The sequence below is a fragment of the Quercus suber genome, unplaced genomic scaffold (genome assembly GCF_002906115.3).
Source record: "Quercus suber isolate HL8 unplaced genomic scaffold, Cork oak 2.0 scaffold_1060, whole genome shotgun sequence".
Classification (NCBI taxonomy): Eukaryota; Viridiplantae; Streptophyta; class Magnoliopsida; order Fagales; family Fagaceae; genus Quercus; species Quercus suber.
The window spans coordinates 23,225-41,884 of NW_027070468.1; the positions used below are offsets into that span (position 1 = coordinate 23,225).

General features: G+C 39.2%; 3 protein-coding genes across 3 annotated transcripts; all 3 read right to left on the minus strand.

The window, feature by feature from the left end:
- Window positions 1–845: 845 nt before the first annotated feature.
- Window positions 846–3,356, minus strand: LOC112017322 (uncharacterized). The gene is made up of 2 exons (XM_065769127.1): window positions 1,900–3,356; window positions 846–1,338 (listed from the first exon to the last, which is right to left on the minus strand). The coding sequence occupies exons 1-2, from the start codon at window positions 3,354–3,356 to the stop codon at window positions 846–848; spliced, it is 1,950 nt and encodes a 649-aa protein (XP_065625199.1).
- A 192-nt stretch (window positions 3,357–3,548) lies between these two features.
- Window positions 3,549–4,685, minus strand: LOC136065637 (uncharacterized). Its single transcript, XM_065769128.1, has 2 exons — window positions 4,158–4,685; window positions 3,549–4,022 (listed from the first exon to the last, which is right to left on the minus strand). The coding sequence occupies exons 1-2, from the start codon at window positions 4,683–4,685 to the stop codon at window positions 3,549–3,551; spliced, it is 1,002 nt and encodes a 333-aa protein (XP_065625200.1).
- A 392-nt stretch (window positions 4,686–5,077) lies between these two features.
- Window positions 5,078–5,647, minus strand: LOC136065638 (uncharacterized). The gene has a single exon (XM_065769129.1). It carries the CDS (start codon window positions 5,645–5,647, stop codon window positions 5,078–5,080), a length of 570 nt encoding a protein of 189 aa, XP_065625201.1.
- Window positions 5,648–18,660: the final 13,013 nt, after the last annotated feature.

Consider the following 18,660-nt stretch of genomic DNA (forward strand, 5'->3'; position numbering starts at 1 on the left):
TGTTTTTTTTTTTTTTTTTTTTTTTTTTTGCAGTAGTTAGTTTCCCCATAGGCTTGAGTCCGAGAACCATGCAAGGCCTTGGTTCTGTCTAACACTTAGGATATTTTTGAAGTAGTTAGTTTCCTCATAGGCTTGAGTCCGAGGACCATGCAAGGCCTTGGTTCTGTCTAACACTTTTGATATTTTTGAAGTAGTTAGTTTCCCCATAGGCTTGAATCTGAGGACCATGCAAGGCCTTGGTTCTGTCTAACACTTAGGATATTTTTGAAGTAGTTAGTTTCCCCATAGGCTTGAGTTCGAGGACCATGTAAGGCATTGGTTCTGTCTAACACTTAGAATAATTTTGAAGTAGTTAGTTTCCCCATAGGCTTGAGTCCGAGGACCATGCAAGGCCTTGGTTCTATCTAACACTTAGGATATTTTTGGAGTAGTTAGTTTCCCCATAGGCTTGAGTCCGAGGACCATGCAAGGCCTTGGTTCTGTCTAACACTTAGGATATTTTTGAAGTAGTTAGTTTCCTCATAGGCTTGAGTCCGAGGACCATACAAGGCCTTGATTCTATCTAACACTTATGATATTTTTGAAGTAGTTAGTTTCCCCATAGGCTTGAGTCCGAGGACCATGCAAGACCTTGGTTCTGTCTAATACTTAGAATATTTTTGAAGTAGTTAGTTTCACTTAGAATGGCCATCGAAATGGGAGCTACATAATCGGGAGAGGCTTAAAATTTGGATCAAAAGAAGCTTTTCATTAATAATAATATCTTTTCAAATTATTTACATTCCATGGGTGATGTACAGGTTTTTCATCCAAATCTTCTAAATAGTATGCGCTGATCCCCGCTATTAAGGTAATTCGGTAGGGCCCCTCCCAGTTTGGACCCAGCTTCCCCAGGAAGGGTTCTTGGTAGCCCCTATGACTTTCCTCAGCACCAAGTCCCCCGATGCTAGCGGTCTAAGCTTCACATTGGCGTCATATCTTTGCTTGAGTTTTTGCTGGTAGTAGGCCAGCTGGACCATTTCTCGTTCTCTTCGTTCATCAACCAGGTCCAGGCTCCTCCCCAACAATTCGTCGTTGCTGTCTGGAGTGAAAGAACTCGTCCTTTGCGTTGGGAAGTTTGTTTCCAGGGGGATCACTGCCTCGGCACCATAAGTCATGGCAAAAGGGGTTTTCCCTGTTGACCGCCTGGGTGTAGTCCGGTACGTCCAGAGAACGTGGGGCCGCTCCTCTACCCATCTTCCCTTAGCATCATCCAGTCTCTTCTTGAGCCCATTGACGATAACCTTGTTAACAGCCTCGGCCTGTCCGTTTCCCTGCGGGTAGGCGGGCGTTGAGTATCTATTTGTGATCCCCAGTTCACAACAGTACCTTTTGAAGGCCTTGCTATCGAATTGGAGCCCATTATCCGAGATGAGGGTATGCGAGACACCGAATTACGTGACAATGTTCCTCCAAAGGAATTTCTTTGCGTCCACGTCCCTGATGTTGGCCAGGGGCTCCGCCTCCACCCACTTGGTGAAGTAGTCCGTGGCCACCAAGAGTTATCTCTTATTCCCTGACGCCTTGGGGAAAGGTCCTATGATGTCCAAGCCCTACTGGGCAAACAGCCATGGACTGGACAAAGGATTGAGGGCCCCTCCGGGTTGATGAATATTCGGGGCGAACCTTTGGCATTGGTCACACTTTTTGACATAGTCCAAGGCTTCCTTCTGCATTCCTAGCCACCAGTATCCTTGCGTGACGGCTTGGTGGGACAGGGATCTTCCTCCCGTATGGCTCCCACAGATTCCCTCGTGCAGCTCTTCGTGTAATAATTCTGTTGCCTCGGGGTGGACGCACAGTAGGTACGGTCCAGAGTAGGAGCGCCTATGCAACTTGTGGTCCTCGGGCAACTAGAACCGAGAAGCACTCCTTCGTATTTTCTCTGCCTTTAACTTCTCCTCGGGCAGAACATCATTTTTGAGGAATCTCGTTATGGGGTCCATCCAACTGGGGCCCACCCCAACCTGATGGATGGGGACTGCTTCTCTTACTACCTCACCTGCTCTCTTCAGATGCTCCACAAGTATGATCCGAGGTAGGCTCCCGGTCGAGGAAGTCGCGAGGGTGGCTAACGAGTCAGCATGGCTGTTCCCACTCTTGGGAATGTGAGACAAGTTGAAGGGGCTGAACTCCGACTGCAAGCGCTTGACCTGGCTTAGGTATTCCTGCATTCTCGAGTCTTTGGCCTCCATCTCTCCTTTTACCTGCCCTACCACCAATTTTGAGTTCGAGAATATCTCAACTGACTTTCCTCCCATCTTCTGTACCATGACCATCCCTTGCAAGAATGCCTCACACTCGGCCTCGTTGTTTGTGGCCGTGAATCCGAGCCTCAGGGACTTCTCTATGACATGATCTTCAGGGGATACTAAAACTAGTCCTACTCCTGACCCTCTTTGGTTGGCCGCTCCGTCAACATATACCTTCCAACATGGTGACCTCGGGACAGAGATTTCCCTGACTGGTTTCTCATCAAATATCCTCCCCTCGGCCCCCACTTTTATAGTAGGTTCAGCGAACTCTGCCATCAAGTCCACCAGAACCTGGCCTTTTATGGCAGTATTCCACTTCGCAATTCTTCCTATATAATCGGCGGCCTGAAGTACGGACTTTAAGGGTAATTGGGTTAAAACGACCACTGTGTGAGCTTGGAAATAATGGGGCCGCTTTCGCGTAGAGTGGACCACAACAAGTATGGCTTTCTCCAAGGGCAAGTACTTGACCTCGGCTTCGTGCAATGACTTGCTAACGTAGTAGGCTGGTTTTTGAACACCACTGTCATCTCGTATTAGCACCAGGCTCACAGCGTGGTGCACCACGATGATGTATGCGTATAGGACCTCATCGGCCTCCGGATTAGACATGATGGGTGGCCGGGCTAGGTACTCTTTGAGTTGCTGGAAGGCCATGGCACATTCTTTGAACCACTCGAATCCTTTCCACTTATTGATTAGGAGATAGAAGGGTCTGCACCTGTCAGCCGACCTGGAAATGAATCGATTCAGAGCCGTGATCATTCCAGCGAGCTTCTGGATCTCTTTGGGGTTTTGCGGAGGCCTTAAGTTTTGGATAGCCCTGATTTGGTCGGGGTCAACCTCGATCCCCCGGTGGGTAATGATGTAGCCTAAGGACTTGCCAGATCCCACACCAAACGAGCACTTGGAAGCATTCAGTCGCAGCCTGTGCTTTCTGAGAACGTCGAATATATAGCCGAGGTCCCCCAGATGCTCGGACACCAGTTTACTCTTCACCACCATATTGTCAACATAGATCTCGATGTTTTTGCCCAACAACGGCTCAAACATTCTCGTCATCACCCTTTGATAAGTAGATCCAACATTTTTCAGGCTGAATGGCATCACCTTGTAGTGGTAGTTCCCGATGGGTGTCACGAAGGGCGTCTTCTCCTAATCCTCCATGGCTAATGGGATCTAATGGTAGCCCTGAAAGGCATCTAAGAAGCTCATCTGAGGATGGCCTGCGGTCGCATCCGCCAACTGGTCTATTCATGGCATCAGGAAGGGGTCCTTTGGGCATGCTTTATTCAGGTCTGTGAAGTCTATGCAAACCCTCAATTTCCCGCTTTTCTTCTTGACCACCACAGTGTTGGCCAACCACTCGGGGTGGAATACTTCTTTAATAGCCCCCGCGCGCTTAAGCTTATTGACCTCGTCCTTAATTGCTTCGGCGTGCTCTTTTGACGGGCATTGAGGTGGCTGCTTCTTGGGGGTCACAGAAGGGTTGACGTTAAGGTGGTGACAGGTGAAGGATGGGTCAATTCCTAGGGTATCGTAGGGATCCCATGCGAACACATCAAGGTTCCTCCTAAGGAACTCAAGCAACTGCTCCTTCTCCCGGGGAGGCAGTTGGGTTCCGACCTGAAAGAACCTCTCCAGGTCGTCGTCGATGACCACTTTTTCTAGGCCTTCAAGCTTTGCTTCCTCGGCGGCCGTGTCAGCTGGTGCCTCCAAGGTGGTTAACTACTATAAGTTTTCGACCACGAAAGCCGAGGATTCTGTATCTTGCGGTCGTGAGGTGGCTGCTACCATACACCGCCTTGCCATTGACTGGCATCCTCGAATCTCAAGGATTCGGCCTCCAGACGGAAATTTCACCTTTTGGTCCAAAGAAGAGGCGACGCCTCCCAAGGTGTGGAGCCAAGGCCTTCCCACAATGGCAGTGTAGGGGGAGTACGTGTTCACCACTATAAAGTCCACCTCCACTACTTCCGGGCCGGTCTGAATGGGCAGCCTGATCATTCCCTCCGGGATGACTAGCTTCCTATCGAAACTCATCAAGGGGGAGCTATAGGGCGACAGGTCCTCAGGCTTTAGCTCTAGCCCCTTATAGAGGTCGAGGTACATGACCTCCGCTGTGCTGCCACCATCCACCATCACCCTTTTGACGTCGTAGTCCCCAATCCTGAGGGTGATCACCAAAGCATCGTCGTGGGGTTGGGTGGTCCCTTCCTTGTCCTTCTCGAAAAAAGTTAGGATCGGGCAAAAGCTTCTTTTGGCCCTCTTCTGCTGGGACTGGGACTCCCCGGCGGGCATCGAGGTCACAAACATCACTCGCAAGGGGCGCGTGCCTGTTCTTCCTGGCGCAGCCAAGATCACATCAATCGTTCCAGTGGACTGCCTCATGGCAGTGTCCCTCCATGGCTCCTGGTAGGTCTGGCCCTGATGGCCGCTGGAATGGTGCAGGAGGTGCTTTAGCTTCCCCTCTCAGACTAGATGATCCAGATAGTTCCAAAGATTCCTGCAGTCCTCCATGGTGTGCCCGTGGTGCTGGTGATATTGACAGTAACGGTCCCGATTACGCTTCTCAGGATCCCCCGACATCTTATTCGACCACTTGAAGTACAGTTCGTTCTTGATCTTTTCCAACACCTTATGTACCGGTTCTCGGAACACTGCGCTGACAACCTGGGTGTTTATCGCCCCAGATTGTCCCATGAAATCTCTCCTCGGACGGCGTTGTTATACCGGTCTGGTCTGGAATCCCTCCTCTCTTAAGGGATAGCCTTCTCCTTCCCCTAGCCCTGTAGCAAATCTTCCTCTACCAGTTTGCATTTGTCAATCCGATCCATTAACTGCTGCACGCTAGTGGCGGGTTTACCAGTTAAGGACTTCCTTAGGTCGTGCCCCATTGGGAGCCCCTTTTTGAATGTATTGATGGCGACATCGTCGTACTTGCCGTCCAGCTTGTTGTAAATCTCCCAATACTTGTTCGAGTAAGCCTTGAGGTTCTCGTCGTCGGTCAGGGACAGCAAAGCGCTCATGGGCCGAGAAGGTCTACTGTTTGTAACAAAACGAGAACCAAAGGCCTGGGTCAGCTGCCTGTATGAGTCTACGGAATTCGTCCTCAAGCCATTGAACCACCGCATCTCTACAGGTCCTAAGCTGGATGGGAAGACTTTGCACATCAGCACCTTGTTCTTAGAGTGGACGGCCATCCTCTGGTTGAACTGGCTCACGTGCTCCACGGGGTCTGTTTTGCCATTGTAAATGGTGAAGGTTGGCTGCTGGAATCGTCGAGGGAGCACCGCCTCCTCTATGCGACGCGTAAAGGGCGATCTTGAGAGTCGGTCCAACGCCTTGCTCATGGCGTCACTTCCTAAGTCCCTAGGGGCTGGGCTGCCATGCTTACGTCTCTGGTAGTGCTCATCCTTGTGGGAGAAAGTTTCGCTCGGGGGTGTTCTCGACCTTTGCCTGTAGTCGTCATCATTTTTGTCGTCAAAGGGTAAGTCAGTGCTGGGCTCGAATTACCTTCGCCGTGCATGGCGCAGCTTTCTCTTCAAATCATCTATCTCTCGCTGTATGGCCACCTTACCGTCCTGTCTCTGGGAAGTGTGACTCTTATCCTCTTGCGGCCGCGTGGATGGGCCATTATCGCGCCTCTAGGGCACGCGACCGCTTCTATGCGTGTGGCTTTCGCTAGTTTGTGAGGTATGCACGCTTCCTTCTCGGAATCGTCCGTTCTCCTCATTCTGGCCATGCCCAGTGTCACCATAGTTATTCGGACGTTGGGATCTGGCCGGTTCGTGCCGATGGGAACTCCCTTGATGAGGGTCTGACCCTACCATGCCTGGCTGTTGTCCTTACTGATGCACGAGTTCTTCCCACAGAAGGCGCCAATTGTAGGAACCAAGTTCAGGCCCTCCAGTGTGTTACGAGAGTGAACCCAAGCCCAGCTAGCTCTGCAATTAATTTGTAGAGAGCGGGGTCAAGAAGTAGGCCCTAGTAAGGGGTGTAATAACCATGCGTGGTAGTTCTCAGATGGATGTGAACAATGATGCTCCTCGACCTTTCTCCGGCGAGCTTGCTGTTCTTCTCACCTCCGCCCCTTAAGAGGGGTCCCTTACATTATATATCCCTTTCCCCATTGATCACAGCCCTACATTTGTTGAGTAACCAGGCTACCGCTTGAGTACCCGTCCCATCAGCCACCTTCCCATTCTTCCTGTGGGTTGCAGCAACCAAGGCAACACTATTCTGTAATCCCCTCCTCATTAATACGGCCAGGATGTTAGTTGTGGGCATTTAATGTGGAGGTGACAGCTCGCCTTGGACTTGCTCCTCCACCGTGCTCCCGTTGTCGACGTGTGGCACTTGCCCTTTCCTCCTCGGATATTCAAGAAGACCCCTTTTTGGTGGTGTGGTGCTCGTGTACTTCTAAGGTCTCGGATGTCCGAGGACGGGGTCGTCCTCAAATCTGTTCCTTGGGGGCTGGACGTCGTACTTTTATCCTCGGACCCCACATGCATCCTCGGCATGGGCCTCTGGGCCTGGTTTGATGTGGGCCGAGGCTGCCTGATTTTCTGGCCCCACATATATATATATATATATACTCACATAACAATAATTTAATTCAATTTCTCAAACCCCTATTTATCTAATTTAATAAAATAATAAAATTGTAAGTGTTGAAAACCACTCACTCAATACATGGTTTCCTATGTATTGAAAGCAGGTTTCTCTTGTTCACTGGAGTGAAATTCACAGTTGTACAATTGAAGCTAGCAGCATGAGGGCAGTTTTTTAAAATATTTCAAAGATGCTGGGTTTTATTGGGGAGTCATGATTTTGAATTAATTCATTTTTCTTTTTATTATTTTTTATTTTTGTGATTTTGGGAATTTGTTAGAATAATTTTTTCTTGTTTCCATTTGGAGGAAATATTGGCCCAGGAATGGGCTAGATGCAAATGCTATTTCCCTTTTTTTGTATTTTGTATCAAAATTTTATTTTTGGGGGGTTTTTCTTAACCAATGGATTTTTTGTTATTTACTTTAATTAAAAAACCAATATCCCTATTTCACTAAAGTTTAAATTGAGAAGAGTTATTTTGGAAATTTGTATCTTTTGATGTAAAAGACAATACATTCAATATTCACTTAAAAGTTGGATTTTTTTAAACATGCCTAACAATATGAGAGGGAAGAGTATAAATTAAGGCCACTATTTTTTATTTTTGGGAAAATAGTGCAGCTTAGTTAGATATCACAAAACAACCACTTTGAAACATACAATCTTATTATAATGATATGATACAGTCAAACATGCAATAGAAGTTGAGAATTCATGCTAGAGGGTATGAATTTCAAGGCTATTTTAACTCAAATTTACTACATATTTTAAAAATATAACTACTGAATTGCATATTCTTTATGCTCCTAATACATATATCAAATTTTATGTCAATCGGATATTATTTATAATATGATCTATAGGCTTATAGTTTATGCATAATTTTAAACTACAAAAACATGCAATTTAAACTATTTATTGATAACATAACTACTGATCTTTAATTTTCTTGAAATTTTGCAAGTATGGAGTACCTATGAAGAATATATAATCTAATGGTAGATTTGTCGAAATTCACCACCAATAAAATAATACTGAGTAAGGTTGTAGCTAAATTTTTTCCTAAGACAAAATTGTGTGCCAATCCGCACTTAATTGCCTCCCCCCTCCCCCCCTTCTTATTATTATTAATATTTTTTCTGATTTTGATCCCTTCTTCAATAAGTTTTTCAAATAAATATGAGTTTTAGCCTAATTTTTAGCAATTAAGGGCCCGTTTGGATTGAGGGGGAAGGAAGGGAGAGTACAAAGGAGTATAGTAGAGTTGATTGAAAACAAACTAATTTTAGGCCGATTCTACTCTATTTACTCTACACCCCCTCCCTCCACCTCAATCCAAACAGGCCATAAATGAACAAATTATGCCGAGAAATTATAAGGATTTTTAAATTTTAATTAATCGTCTATCTTTCGGAAATAATTAACTAATTATCTATAAAATAATTATCCAATAGAATTATCTTGCACAATGTGCATTATTGTCATGAAACTTTAATTAAATAATTTTAAGAACCAATCTTGATTAATCACTCAAATTCAGAGGTATATAAGTCTAAATTTTAAGAATGCATTTTATGCCTTGAATCTTGATGTCGTAATTCATTTTAAATACTTAAGGTATTATTTTGATATCGTCAAAAGTTTCAATTTTGTTTAGAATTATACTTTCATTCATCCAACTGTCAAATAGTGTTTTCACTTGAACTGTGTAGAAATACAATTTATCTACATAATAGGACCACTAGCGTGACTCTAGATTAAGTCCAGTGAATCTCAAAAGAGAGAGATCAAACTAACTAGTGATTTACCAAAATACAATATATACTTTTCTCTTTATGGCACGTTTGGATGTTTAAAAAAGGAGGGGGAGTAGAGTAGAGGGAGGGAGAGTAATGCAATTATCTTGTTTGGAAGTTTTTTAAAGAATGAGGGGGAGGGGTTTGGAGGAGTTTGGAGGGGTTTGGACTCCTTCTAGCCCCCCAATTTTAATTCCCCCAAATTGAAGAGATTTGGAGGGGGAGTAGAGTACATAAACTATTGACCAAGTAAATTACCTAATTTACCCTTATTATATTAACAAAATTACACAAGGGAAAGGGCTAATTACTCTCTTCCCCCTTACTAATTTTAAAAACATCCAAATAAGATAGAGGTAAATCATTCTCCTCTACTCTCCTCCCCACTACTCCCCTTCCCTCTACTCTCCTCCCTCTCTAAACTTCCAAACAAGCCATTAGTTATATAAGCAATAAAAGGTTTCAAAGAAGAGGGGGGGGGGGGGGTGTGGGTGGGGCGACTTCTCGATGTGCTGGCTCTCCAAGGTATTCTAAACATGTGGGTGCCTTATTACTGTATATCTGTGGGGGGTATTTATAGGGGTGGTGAGTTTAAGTGCAATTCCTCGAAAATGTCGGGTTTAATAGGTCTCTCTAGTTTAGTTGAGCCACTATTTATCTATAAGAAAAGAATAATAGGGCTGACCTCCTCCATTATATTTACGATGTAAAATTATCTTTATATCTTTAATTTTTGGTTATATTATGGTTACAAAATAAAGTGTCTAGAATTAGCTGATATTTCCCAATATATACGTTGAATTGTATTTTCAATTCTAATATTGTTGCAGTCTTTAGGCAAACCGGCTTTTAGTAGCTTTGAGGAAAGAAGGTTGTATACGTTAATTATTAACACAAACTAGTCATTAATCTGCACAATGTGCGGCTTCATTTTGATGGGATATTCAAGTTCAAATATGTAAAATCTGTAAGTTATATGTTTGTTGTCTACTATTACAATTATAGGTATTACTTCCAACATTTATAAAATACCAGCATATATATAATTATAAGTAATAAGTTTTTGATATAGTTGTCTTGCAACATTTGCGAAGCATTTGGATTACTTCTTTTCTCAAGGAAAAAAAAATGAATATTTGGTCAAAGATTTTCGTTTTCGTACACATTAATCTTTTAGTGTCTAAATGATTAATCAAAGCTTTTCTTCGCTGTCGTTTTCCTTTCTCAAATAGGCTATCATTGACTTCTCCTCTTCCTTTTCTTTCTTTTCAAACCCTTTTCAACTCTCTTTTTCTTGGTTGTCTATCCTTGTAGGTAAAGCCATCTTTTCTATTTAATAACTTTTAATTTCCTGCACGTTTACCATCATCTCAACCTGCTGTGACTTAAAGTGACCTAACTCCCAATTGCAGGATTTTCACGGAGTAATAACTTAGTAAGTCTGCAGTCGAATCCACAAGAAAAAGGGAATTGATTAGCAAACCACAAGAGAAAATAATAATATATTAAGGTGCTAAAGTTTAGGGATCCATACATAACAAATCTATAGGTAGTCTTAACAATATTTATTTAATGACTCAACTAAAATTTTTACAAACGATGATCTTAGTCGGATGATTTAACAATAAAAACTTAAGAATTAACTGTTTAAGGTAGTTTCATGAAATTGATTGATTTTAGGCAAAACAAAACTAGTGAATTAGTTCGCAGGAAATATTAAGCATTTAACGTGCCCGGAGTCTACGATAAATCAAAGACTTATACAGAATTAAACACTTTTCTAGATGAGTAAAACAATCAAAAACATAAAAACATAAGCATTAAAACCATAAATAACTGTTAAGAACATACCAATAAACGGTTGAGTTTCATCTCTTGCCTTAGCAAGGCTTCTAGCAAGCCATAATACAAATAAAACTGTAAAAATTGTAAAGAAACTTTAAGAAAACCTAAATTATGTTCTACGGCAGCTCTCCTCTAAATTTTCCCTAAGGAGCCTTTAAATAGGTCAAGAAATCCTATTACAAGTTAAATTCTCATTTGGAGAAAATCCCAAGTTTTTAGGCTTCACTTAACCGACATTATTGGCCCATTTAACTTCAGAATTAGGACTTTTGGTAAACTACAAGTTGTATCCCTTTAAGTTAACTTTCGTTCCCAACTTGAGTCATCTTGATTGGACATCTGAGCTGACAATTATGCTCCAAATACTAACTGGCATGCAGGCTGGAATCCTTATCCAAATTGAACTTGGATTTTGTGCAAATTTCTTTTGATTTCTTGCTCCAATGGACTTGAATTTAATTGAGTTGGCCTTCTTTGACTTCATCATGGCCCTTGTAAAAATAAAGTCTATTAGCTTTCTTCTTTGCACAACTCTACTTATTTGATTTCATTATCCTACAATAAACAAATTCATGCATTAAAATTCAATTAAGCACAAAATTGATTATTTAGCATTATTCCAAAACCAACTATAAAATGCATGAATTAACTCAAAATAAGTATGATAATGATTTCTAATAATAATATAAATATGCAAAATTAAGGTATTATCACAACCCGTATCACTGTACTCCTTTGCATGCTTAAGGCTTGTCCTTGCTTGCACTGAGTCAAACTTTGTTCCCAATTATTCACCACGGTTCAACCATATCTACACAAATATTCTCTTCTTCCATATGCCTTCCCGTTTTCTCCTTTTCTGTCTTCTTTCTCATATCTTCCTTGTCTTTTTCAAGAACACATTTTTTCTTAGCTTTCTATTTCTTCCAGAGTTCCTACCTATATTCAGTGAGTGTTACACTACACTGTTTCCACTGTGCATGCAACGATTTCCTCTTCTTCCTTTTACCCCAATGGACACTAATATAGCTACTAGAGAATATGGGTGGATTGATAGTAGTGATTTTGATATCAGTTGTAATTTGTTTTCTGAAGAACTTGATTAAGATCTTATGCCTAGTGATGAAGATGAAATTCTGTTTATGAGACATGGGCCTATTGTGGAACCCGGTCCTGAGGTTTTAGCAGCCCCAAGAGACTTTTGGAGTTTCTATGCAATTGGATTTTTGCTAGACTATAGGAAGTTCTTTGTGCCACGTCTACAACACCTTGTCCAATTTGCATGGAGAATCAAGGGATTAGTATCCATTGTAAGAAGAGAATCTTACTTTTACATCTTCCATTTCAAGTTCCTAGAAGATCTAATGCATATCTGCATAGAGGAACCATGGGCGATTGATGGAGCACTTCAGGTTCTAGAACTTTAGAGACTAAACTTAGTGATTGGTAACTTACAACTCAATTTCATTTCGATATGGGTCCAACTCCATGGTTTGCCTTTGGAGTATCAATACCCAAAGCTTACTGAGAGAATGTGTCGATTGATGGGCTTAATGGAAAGAGTGGACTGAGAAGATAAAATCCCAAGAAATATCCGATTTATGCGAGTAAAGGTGTGAGTTGATCCTTGGCTCCTAGTGATCACTGGGTTTATGCTCCGGCTTGATGATGGTTCTAGGATTTGGATTCAATGTCAATATGAGAGGTTATATAAACTATGTACTAGATGTGGACTCATTGGTCATACACTAGGTCAGTGTACCCATAACATGGAGGATGTGGAATTGATGCTATTCAGATAGAGACATCAAATTCAAGAGCTTCATCAGGTCCAATACAGGTTTAATGCTTTACAACCCCAATTCAAAAATGAGCTTTGCACTTTCCATAATTGAAGGAGGAGATGGACCACTCAGCTGCGTTTTGGACAAGTAGGTCAAACATCGAACCAGGTAATCTCTCACCCCCCCCCCCCCCCCCTTCTGATATCCTAGCACTCCTAGCACACCACATTCACAACNCTATCTTCCCGAGGGTACTTGCGGGTACTCACTAGAACAAGGCAGGGAAGAAACCCACCCTAAAGCAGAAGTGGGTTGGGGTAGGGAATAGGAAACCTGTTCCATACATGTCTTGGGAGAGAATGCAAAAGAATCCTCCCCCATCCTTTGTTTCCCTCACATCATTATATAGAATGAAATTGATGTTAATTTTATGGTGGACCCCCCCCCCCCCCCCCCCCCTCCACACTCAATTTTGTTTATGCATTATTCAAATTTGATTATATCATTCATTAAATTAAAACTCATAAAACATCTAAAAACAAGTTCTAATATTACAAAACATTTTCAAAGCATAACAATACAACAATTCAAGTATTAAAAAACACAAAATTAATTCAAGCATAATGTTAGTGACATAATTATACATAATTATGTAATTGGCTAATCCTTTGACAAAACGCACTTTACTTGTAATTTGATAGATCTAGGATAAGTTTAACATCAATTTCATTCTATATAATGATGTGAGGGAAACAAAGGATGGGGGAGGATTCTTTTGCATTCTTTCCCAAGACATGTATGGAACAGGTTTCCTATTCCCTACCCCAACCCACTTCTGCTTTAGGGTGGGGTTTCTTCCCTACCTTGTTCTAGTGAGTACCCGCAAGTACCCTCCCCCCCCCCCCACACACTCAATTTTGTTTATGCATTATTCAAATTTGATTATATCATTCATTAAATTAAAACTCATAAAACATCTAAAAACAAGTTCTAATATTACAAAACATTTTCAAAGCATAACAATACAACAATTCAAGTATTAAAAAACACAAAATTAATTCAAGCATAATGTTAGTGACACAATTATACATAATTATGTAATTGGCTAATCTTTTGACAAAACGCACTTTACTTGTAATTTGATAGATCTAGGATAAGTTTAGTACTTCAAGAAACAGAAACAAGTGTTCAAGTTTAGTATTGAAGCCATGCAAATCTAACCAAGAAACAAGTGAATGAAGTGTTATTCATTAAAGCTCCACAAAAGTCTCGACAGAATCCTTTCTATCGAGAATTACTGCTGAAACTCGACACAAACTGTATCTATCGAGAATTATGAAATCAAGTTTTCCAGATCTAATTACACGCATATCCTTAAGCATTTGTGTAAGATTTCTTTTCTTACAACCCTAGACATATATAAGGATTATTTTAAGAGTCGTCACAAGGTGATGCAATGTGTTGAAAAAGAATAATCCATGCATATTGTAACCAAAGGCAGAAATTGCTCTAGTTCATCTATTTCTTTGTAGAAACTACTACATCTTTAAGCCAAGGGTTTTGTGACCAATGAGCTTCCCAGTCTTCACTGTTGATGAAATAAATAACTTTGCAGCCGAAAATCTTCCTAAAGTTGGTATGTTAGTCACATACTAGAATCCGTACATTGAACGGAGAGATTGCTACTACAATACAAGTCCAATTAGGTATTAGGGTTCAACTGTAAGTTGGTATTGGGTACTGGGATTCTTTTTACTTGTATCGCTTGTGATTGATAATAGTAGATACTCAAAATGGTGACATTAAATTCACCCAGTGGGGTTTTGCTTCAATAGTTTTCCCCATTTGTATGTAATTTGATTAATTAATTAACTTGGGTAATTAATTAATTTGCTAAGGGGTCATTTCATTTTAACCCAACACAAAAATAAATGTATAATTAAAAAATATAAAAAAATTTATTTCTTGAAACATAAAATATAAATTTCTTATTAAAAAAGAAAAACAAAACACCAAAAAACGTCATAAATTCAAAATTTTAAAGCTAAAGCACATATATTTCATATATAAAAAAATAATAATAATTTTTTTTTTTTTAATTTTTAAATATAAACAGGGGGCGAAAAGTTAGCACTGGTTATTTATTTATTTATATAAGAAGACCTAACAATTTATTGCAACATGAATTGAAATTTGAGAATACTTGCAGTCACATGGCAGTGAACGAATGTAACACCTGTTCTTTAGAGTAAACAAATTTCTTTGTGATATTTTACACCTACTTGTCTAATTGATCTTCTCAAAAAATAAATAAATAAATAAATAAATAATTACTTTAATTGAGAAATTATTCATTCACAATTTAAAAAGTCTTTTCAGCTTCAACGTGTTTCTCCTCACCAACGAGCTCCACCTTTCCCTCCCATTTTCAGACTAGTCTCCTCGAGATAACATGGACTTACCTGGGCTTCAAGCACAGTGCAAGAACTTGGTTATAATAATAACTAGTCGCTGACTCATGCGATGCACAGGAAACCTATTGACTGTGAAAAAAAATCCAACAATGAAAGAAGAATTTAAATTATCATTTATGCAATGTTGTTGACAGCAGTGTTATGGATTCCGTTCCGTTCCGGCCGGAACGGCCGGAATTTCTCGTACCGGTGTGTAAAACGGAACGGTAATACCCTCCATTCCACCTCGGATTAAATTCCGTCCCATTTCGGCCCGTTCCGGGCGTTCCGGTCAATTCCGGCCAATTTCGGCCGAAATTCATTTTCCGGCCGGAATGAATTTTGTCTTCTTATTTTCCCTTTCTGAACTTGATCGGCATCTTTTTTGCTTGATCACCAAAAATCCTTCTCATTCTCTCATCTATATCTCATTTTCACACTTGTAGCTCCTTGTCTCTCTATCATCTCTCACTATTTGACCCTCTCAACCATGACAGAGAAGTTGAAAAGAAAATTGAAGAGCAAGATGAAGCAAAAAAAAGTGTGACTCGCGAAACAAAAAGGGAGAAGAAGAAGATGAGAAGAGGAGAAAATAAGCTCAGAAGGTGAAATGGCGAAGGAAAAGTAACAATAATGAAAGATGTAGCATTTGAGCAGCTGATAGTGTTGTCACTAGTCACATGGGTGGGTTGGGAAATGGGGAAGACTGAAAAAATAGTCAGTAAGAAGCAACACTAGTCACGTGGGTGGGTTGGGAAATGGGAGAAATTGAAAAAGTAGTTCACAGGAAGCTTCTTGGAAGCTCACCTGTATTTAATTACACAAAATGTGAGTTTTATTTAAAAAAAAATCATAAATAAATCTTTTTTAAAATAATAATCCCACTTCTTTTAATAGAAAACTATATTAAATTTATTATTTTATATAATAGTAATAATAATATATAAATATATATTTTAGCAGTAATTCCGAAACAGTTTCCGAAACGGTACCCGAAATTGACCGGTACCGAAATATTCCATTCCAATGAACAAACCGAAACGGGTGCCGAAACGGTATTCATAACAATGGTTGACAGTGCCAAAGAGCCTTAAAAATAAACTTATATATCATAAAAATATCATTATAAATTAATATAGTATTGATAACGCACCTAAACTTTAATATGTTTAATGTAGAAATCTTGATCTAACTTCAAAATAAATTCTACAAAATAGGAATTTTTTTTTTTTAAATTCAAGTTAAGAAAATAGAAAAACTATTAAATTCATGAAAGCAATCTTAGAAGAAAGTGAACAAATAACAATGCTATTTCCATTCAATGACACATATTGAGAGTATATAGAAACAATAACAAAACAACTCAAACTTGTGAGCTACTATGAGTAAAAAAAGCAAAAACAAAAACAAAAAAAACCCTTGTGTAGTAGCCTCAATTGATGGCTGTTACATATTGGATCTATTTCAACTGAGTTTCAATTCAAGTGTTTATCTAAAATTTTAAAATTTTCATCAATCTTTGGATTGAATTTTTGCATAACTTGGTTAATTGTATAGTCACCCTATTTCCACCCTTAAACACCACAGTAAACACACAACTATGATTTAGTTGTCACAAAATTTTTTTTTTTTTTAATTCTTTTTCAATTCACCAATCTATGAAGGTTTTAGGGTTAAGGTGAAAATTCTAGAGAAATCAACAAATAGTCAAAGGCTTCGATTATATTGTACAATCATTCTATTTCCACCAAAGTTTAAAATTCCATTTTAGAGGCTATTCTGAATTAGCTACTGGAACGAAATATTTTGGTATCGGTGTGTGCCGATGCACCATTTCAGAATTATGCACCGAGTATATATATATATATATATATATATATATATTTTAGAAACAAACACACACACAAAAGGGAGAGGGAAATGAGTTCTAACACAAAGACACACCACAACTCCACCAAGTATATAGTGTAGTGTATATATATAAATAATAAAATTACTATTATTTATTATTATTAAGCTAAATTTTTTAAATTGATTTCTTCAAAAAAAAGTTTAAAAATGATTATATATAAAATTCTAATGAAGGAACGTTCAAAATTAAATATGCTATAATTGTAAATAAGCAAGCATAAAAATGTATTTGTAAACCATGCAACTTTCCTGGAAACTTTTCAAAAATTCATCATTCTCAAGCACGTGACTCACTGCTCCATATCTCCTCAGCTACTACCCTTCTTCCTTTCTTATTTTTACTTTTTCATTATCACAGAACCTTTTCAAACTCTCTCCTCATCTTTTTTCGCCTTCCTTTAATTTAGAGTCTTTAGCCAGAACTCTAACCTTCTCACCAAATTACAATAGTGTTAAGTACCTCATAACAATCAGACCTACTCATTCCCCATGATCAACTGAGATCAAGTACATGGAATCGAGCAAATCAGCAAATAAGGCCAGCTTTTTATTTTGGCCCGGAAAGAGTATTTCAACCAAAATGCCGAAATTTTAGATTTTTTTTTTCCCCTCTAAGAAGATGTGGGTGGTTTTGGTTAGTATTGGGGTTGTGGTATAAAGGGAGATGGGAATGAAAGGAAGCAGAAAGGTCAATCGGGACAGATGAGTAGTGGGGGAACGACAGAGAGCTATATTGGGTTTGGCTGTGAATCTGCGTTTTGGAGGAAGGAGAAAGCTATATATTGGGTTTGGCTGTGGATCTGCGTTTTGGAGGAAGAGAAGGCAAAGCAAAGTGAAAGGGAAAGGGAGAGCATCGGGTTATAGAAAAGTTATATTATGTTTTTTTTTAAATTGTGCTGACGTGGAAAATTGTGAAAGTTTTAAAAGTTTCGGTTATATATATATATATATAGATAATAATAATAATAATAATAATTGGTGTGCTTATGATAGAGTTAGAAAATTTTTCATTTTGATTTTTTTAAATAGCTATGATAAGATTTGAATCGCTCCATAATAATTGTCTTTTGTTATTAAACCTAAACAATAGATATCAATTGATTTTTAGTGTAAACATGATTTAGGCCTATATTCATTTGTTCAATGGCAAGAGACCTTACAAGTTAAACTTATTAAAACCTACTTTTTTGTTTTGATTGATTGTTAAGTCGCAATTTTTATTCTTAAAACGTGTCGCATGCTACTTTTATTATGTTCAAATTTTAATTTTAGACAAATTGTATTTTCTCACCTTTAATTATGGTGCAGTTATAACATCCAAGTTTCAAGTTTTGATTTTCCTTAAAAAAAAAAAAGTTTCAAATTTTGATTCTCAAAAAAAAAAAAATCAAATCAAATTTTAACGAAAACATTCAAATTTTTGTTATACATGTTTCTTTTTGAAATTTTTTACCTTTTAAAGTATTAGACTTAAAACTTAATAGTAGAGAGTAAAGACTTAAAGTACGCAATTATTGCTAGCAGTCAAGAGTGAACATTGATCAGCAATTTGCTTTTTCTATGAAGAGAATATGAAGTGCTATTGAACAAAGAGACTCTTGAGAATAATATTTATTATTTTAAAGCAACAAAAAAAATAGTGATGATAGAAAAATGACAAAATGACTTCCTTTTTATTAGTGTGTTTTCTTCTTGAACTTCGTTATTTGGTGTAGTAATTTGGGGAAGATGGTTGCAAAAAATATTTGTCAACCTAGTAGAGCAGTTGTCTCAAACAAATTATTTGCAAGGTATGTTGGACTAATTTTTTTGCTCATATTCAAATAGGGCTATAAATGAATTAATCTGTTTATGAACAACTCGAGCTCAACCTAAGAAAAAAGCTCATTTATGTTCACTTGTTTAGTAAACAAGCCAAGCTCAAACCCAACCTTAGGCTCGATTATTAAACGAGCCAAAC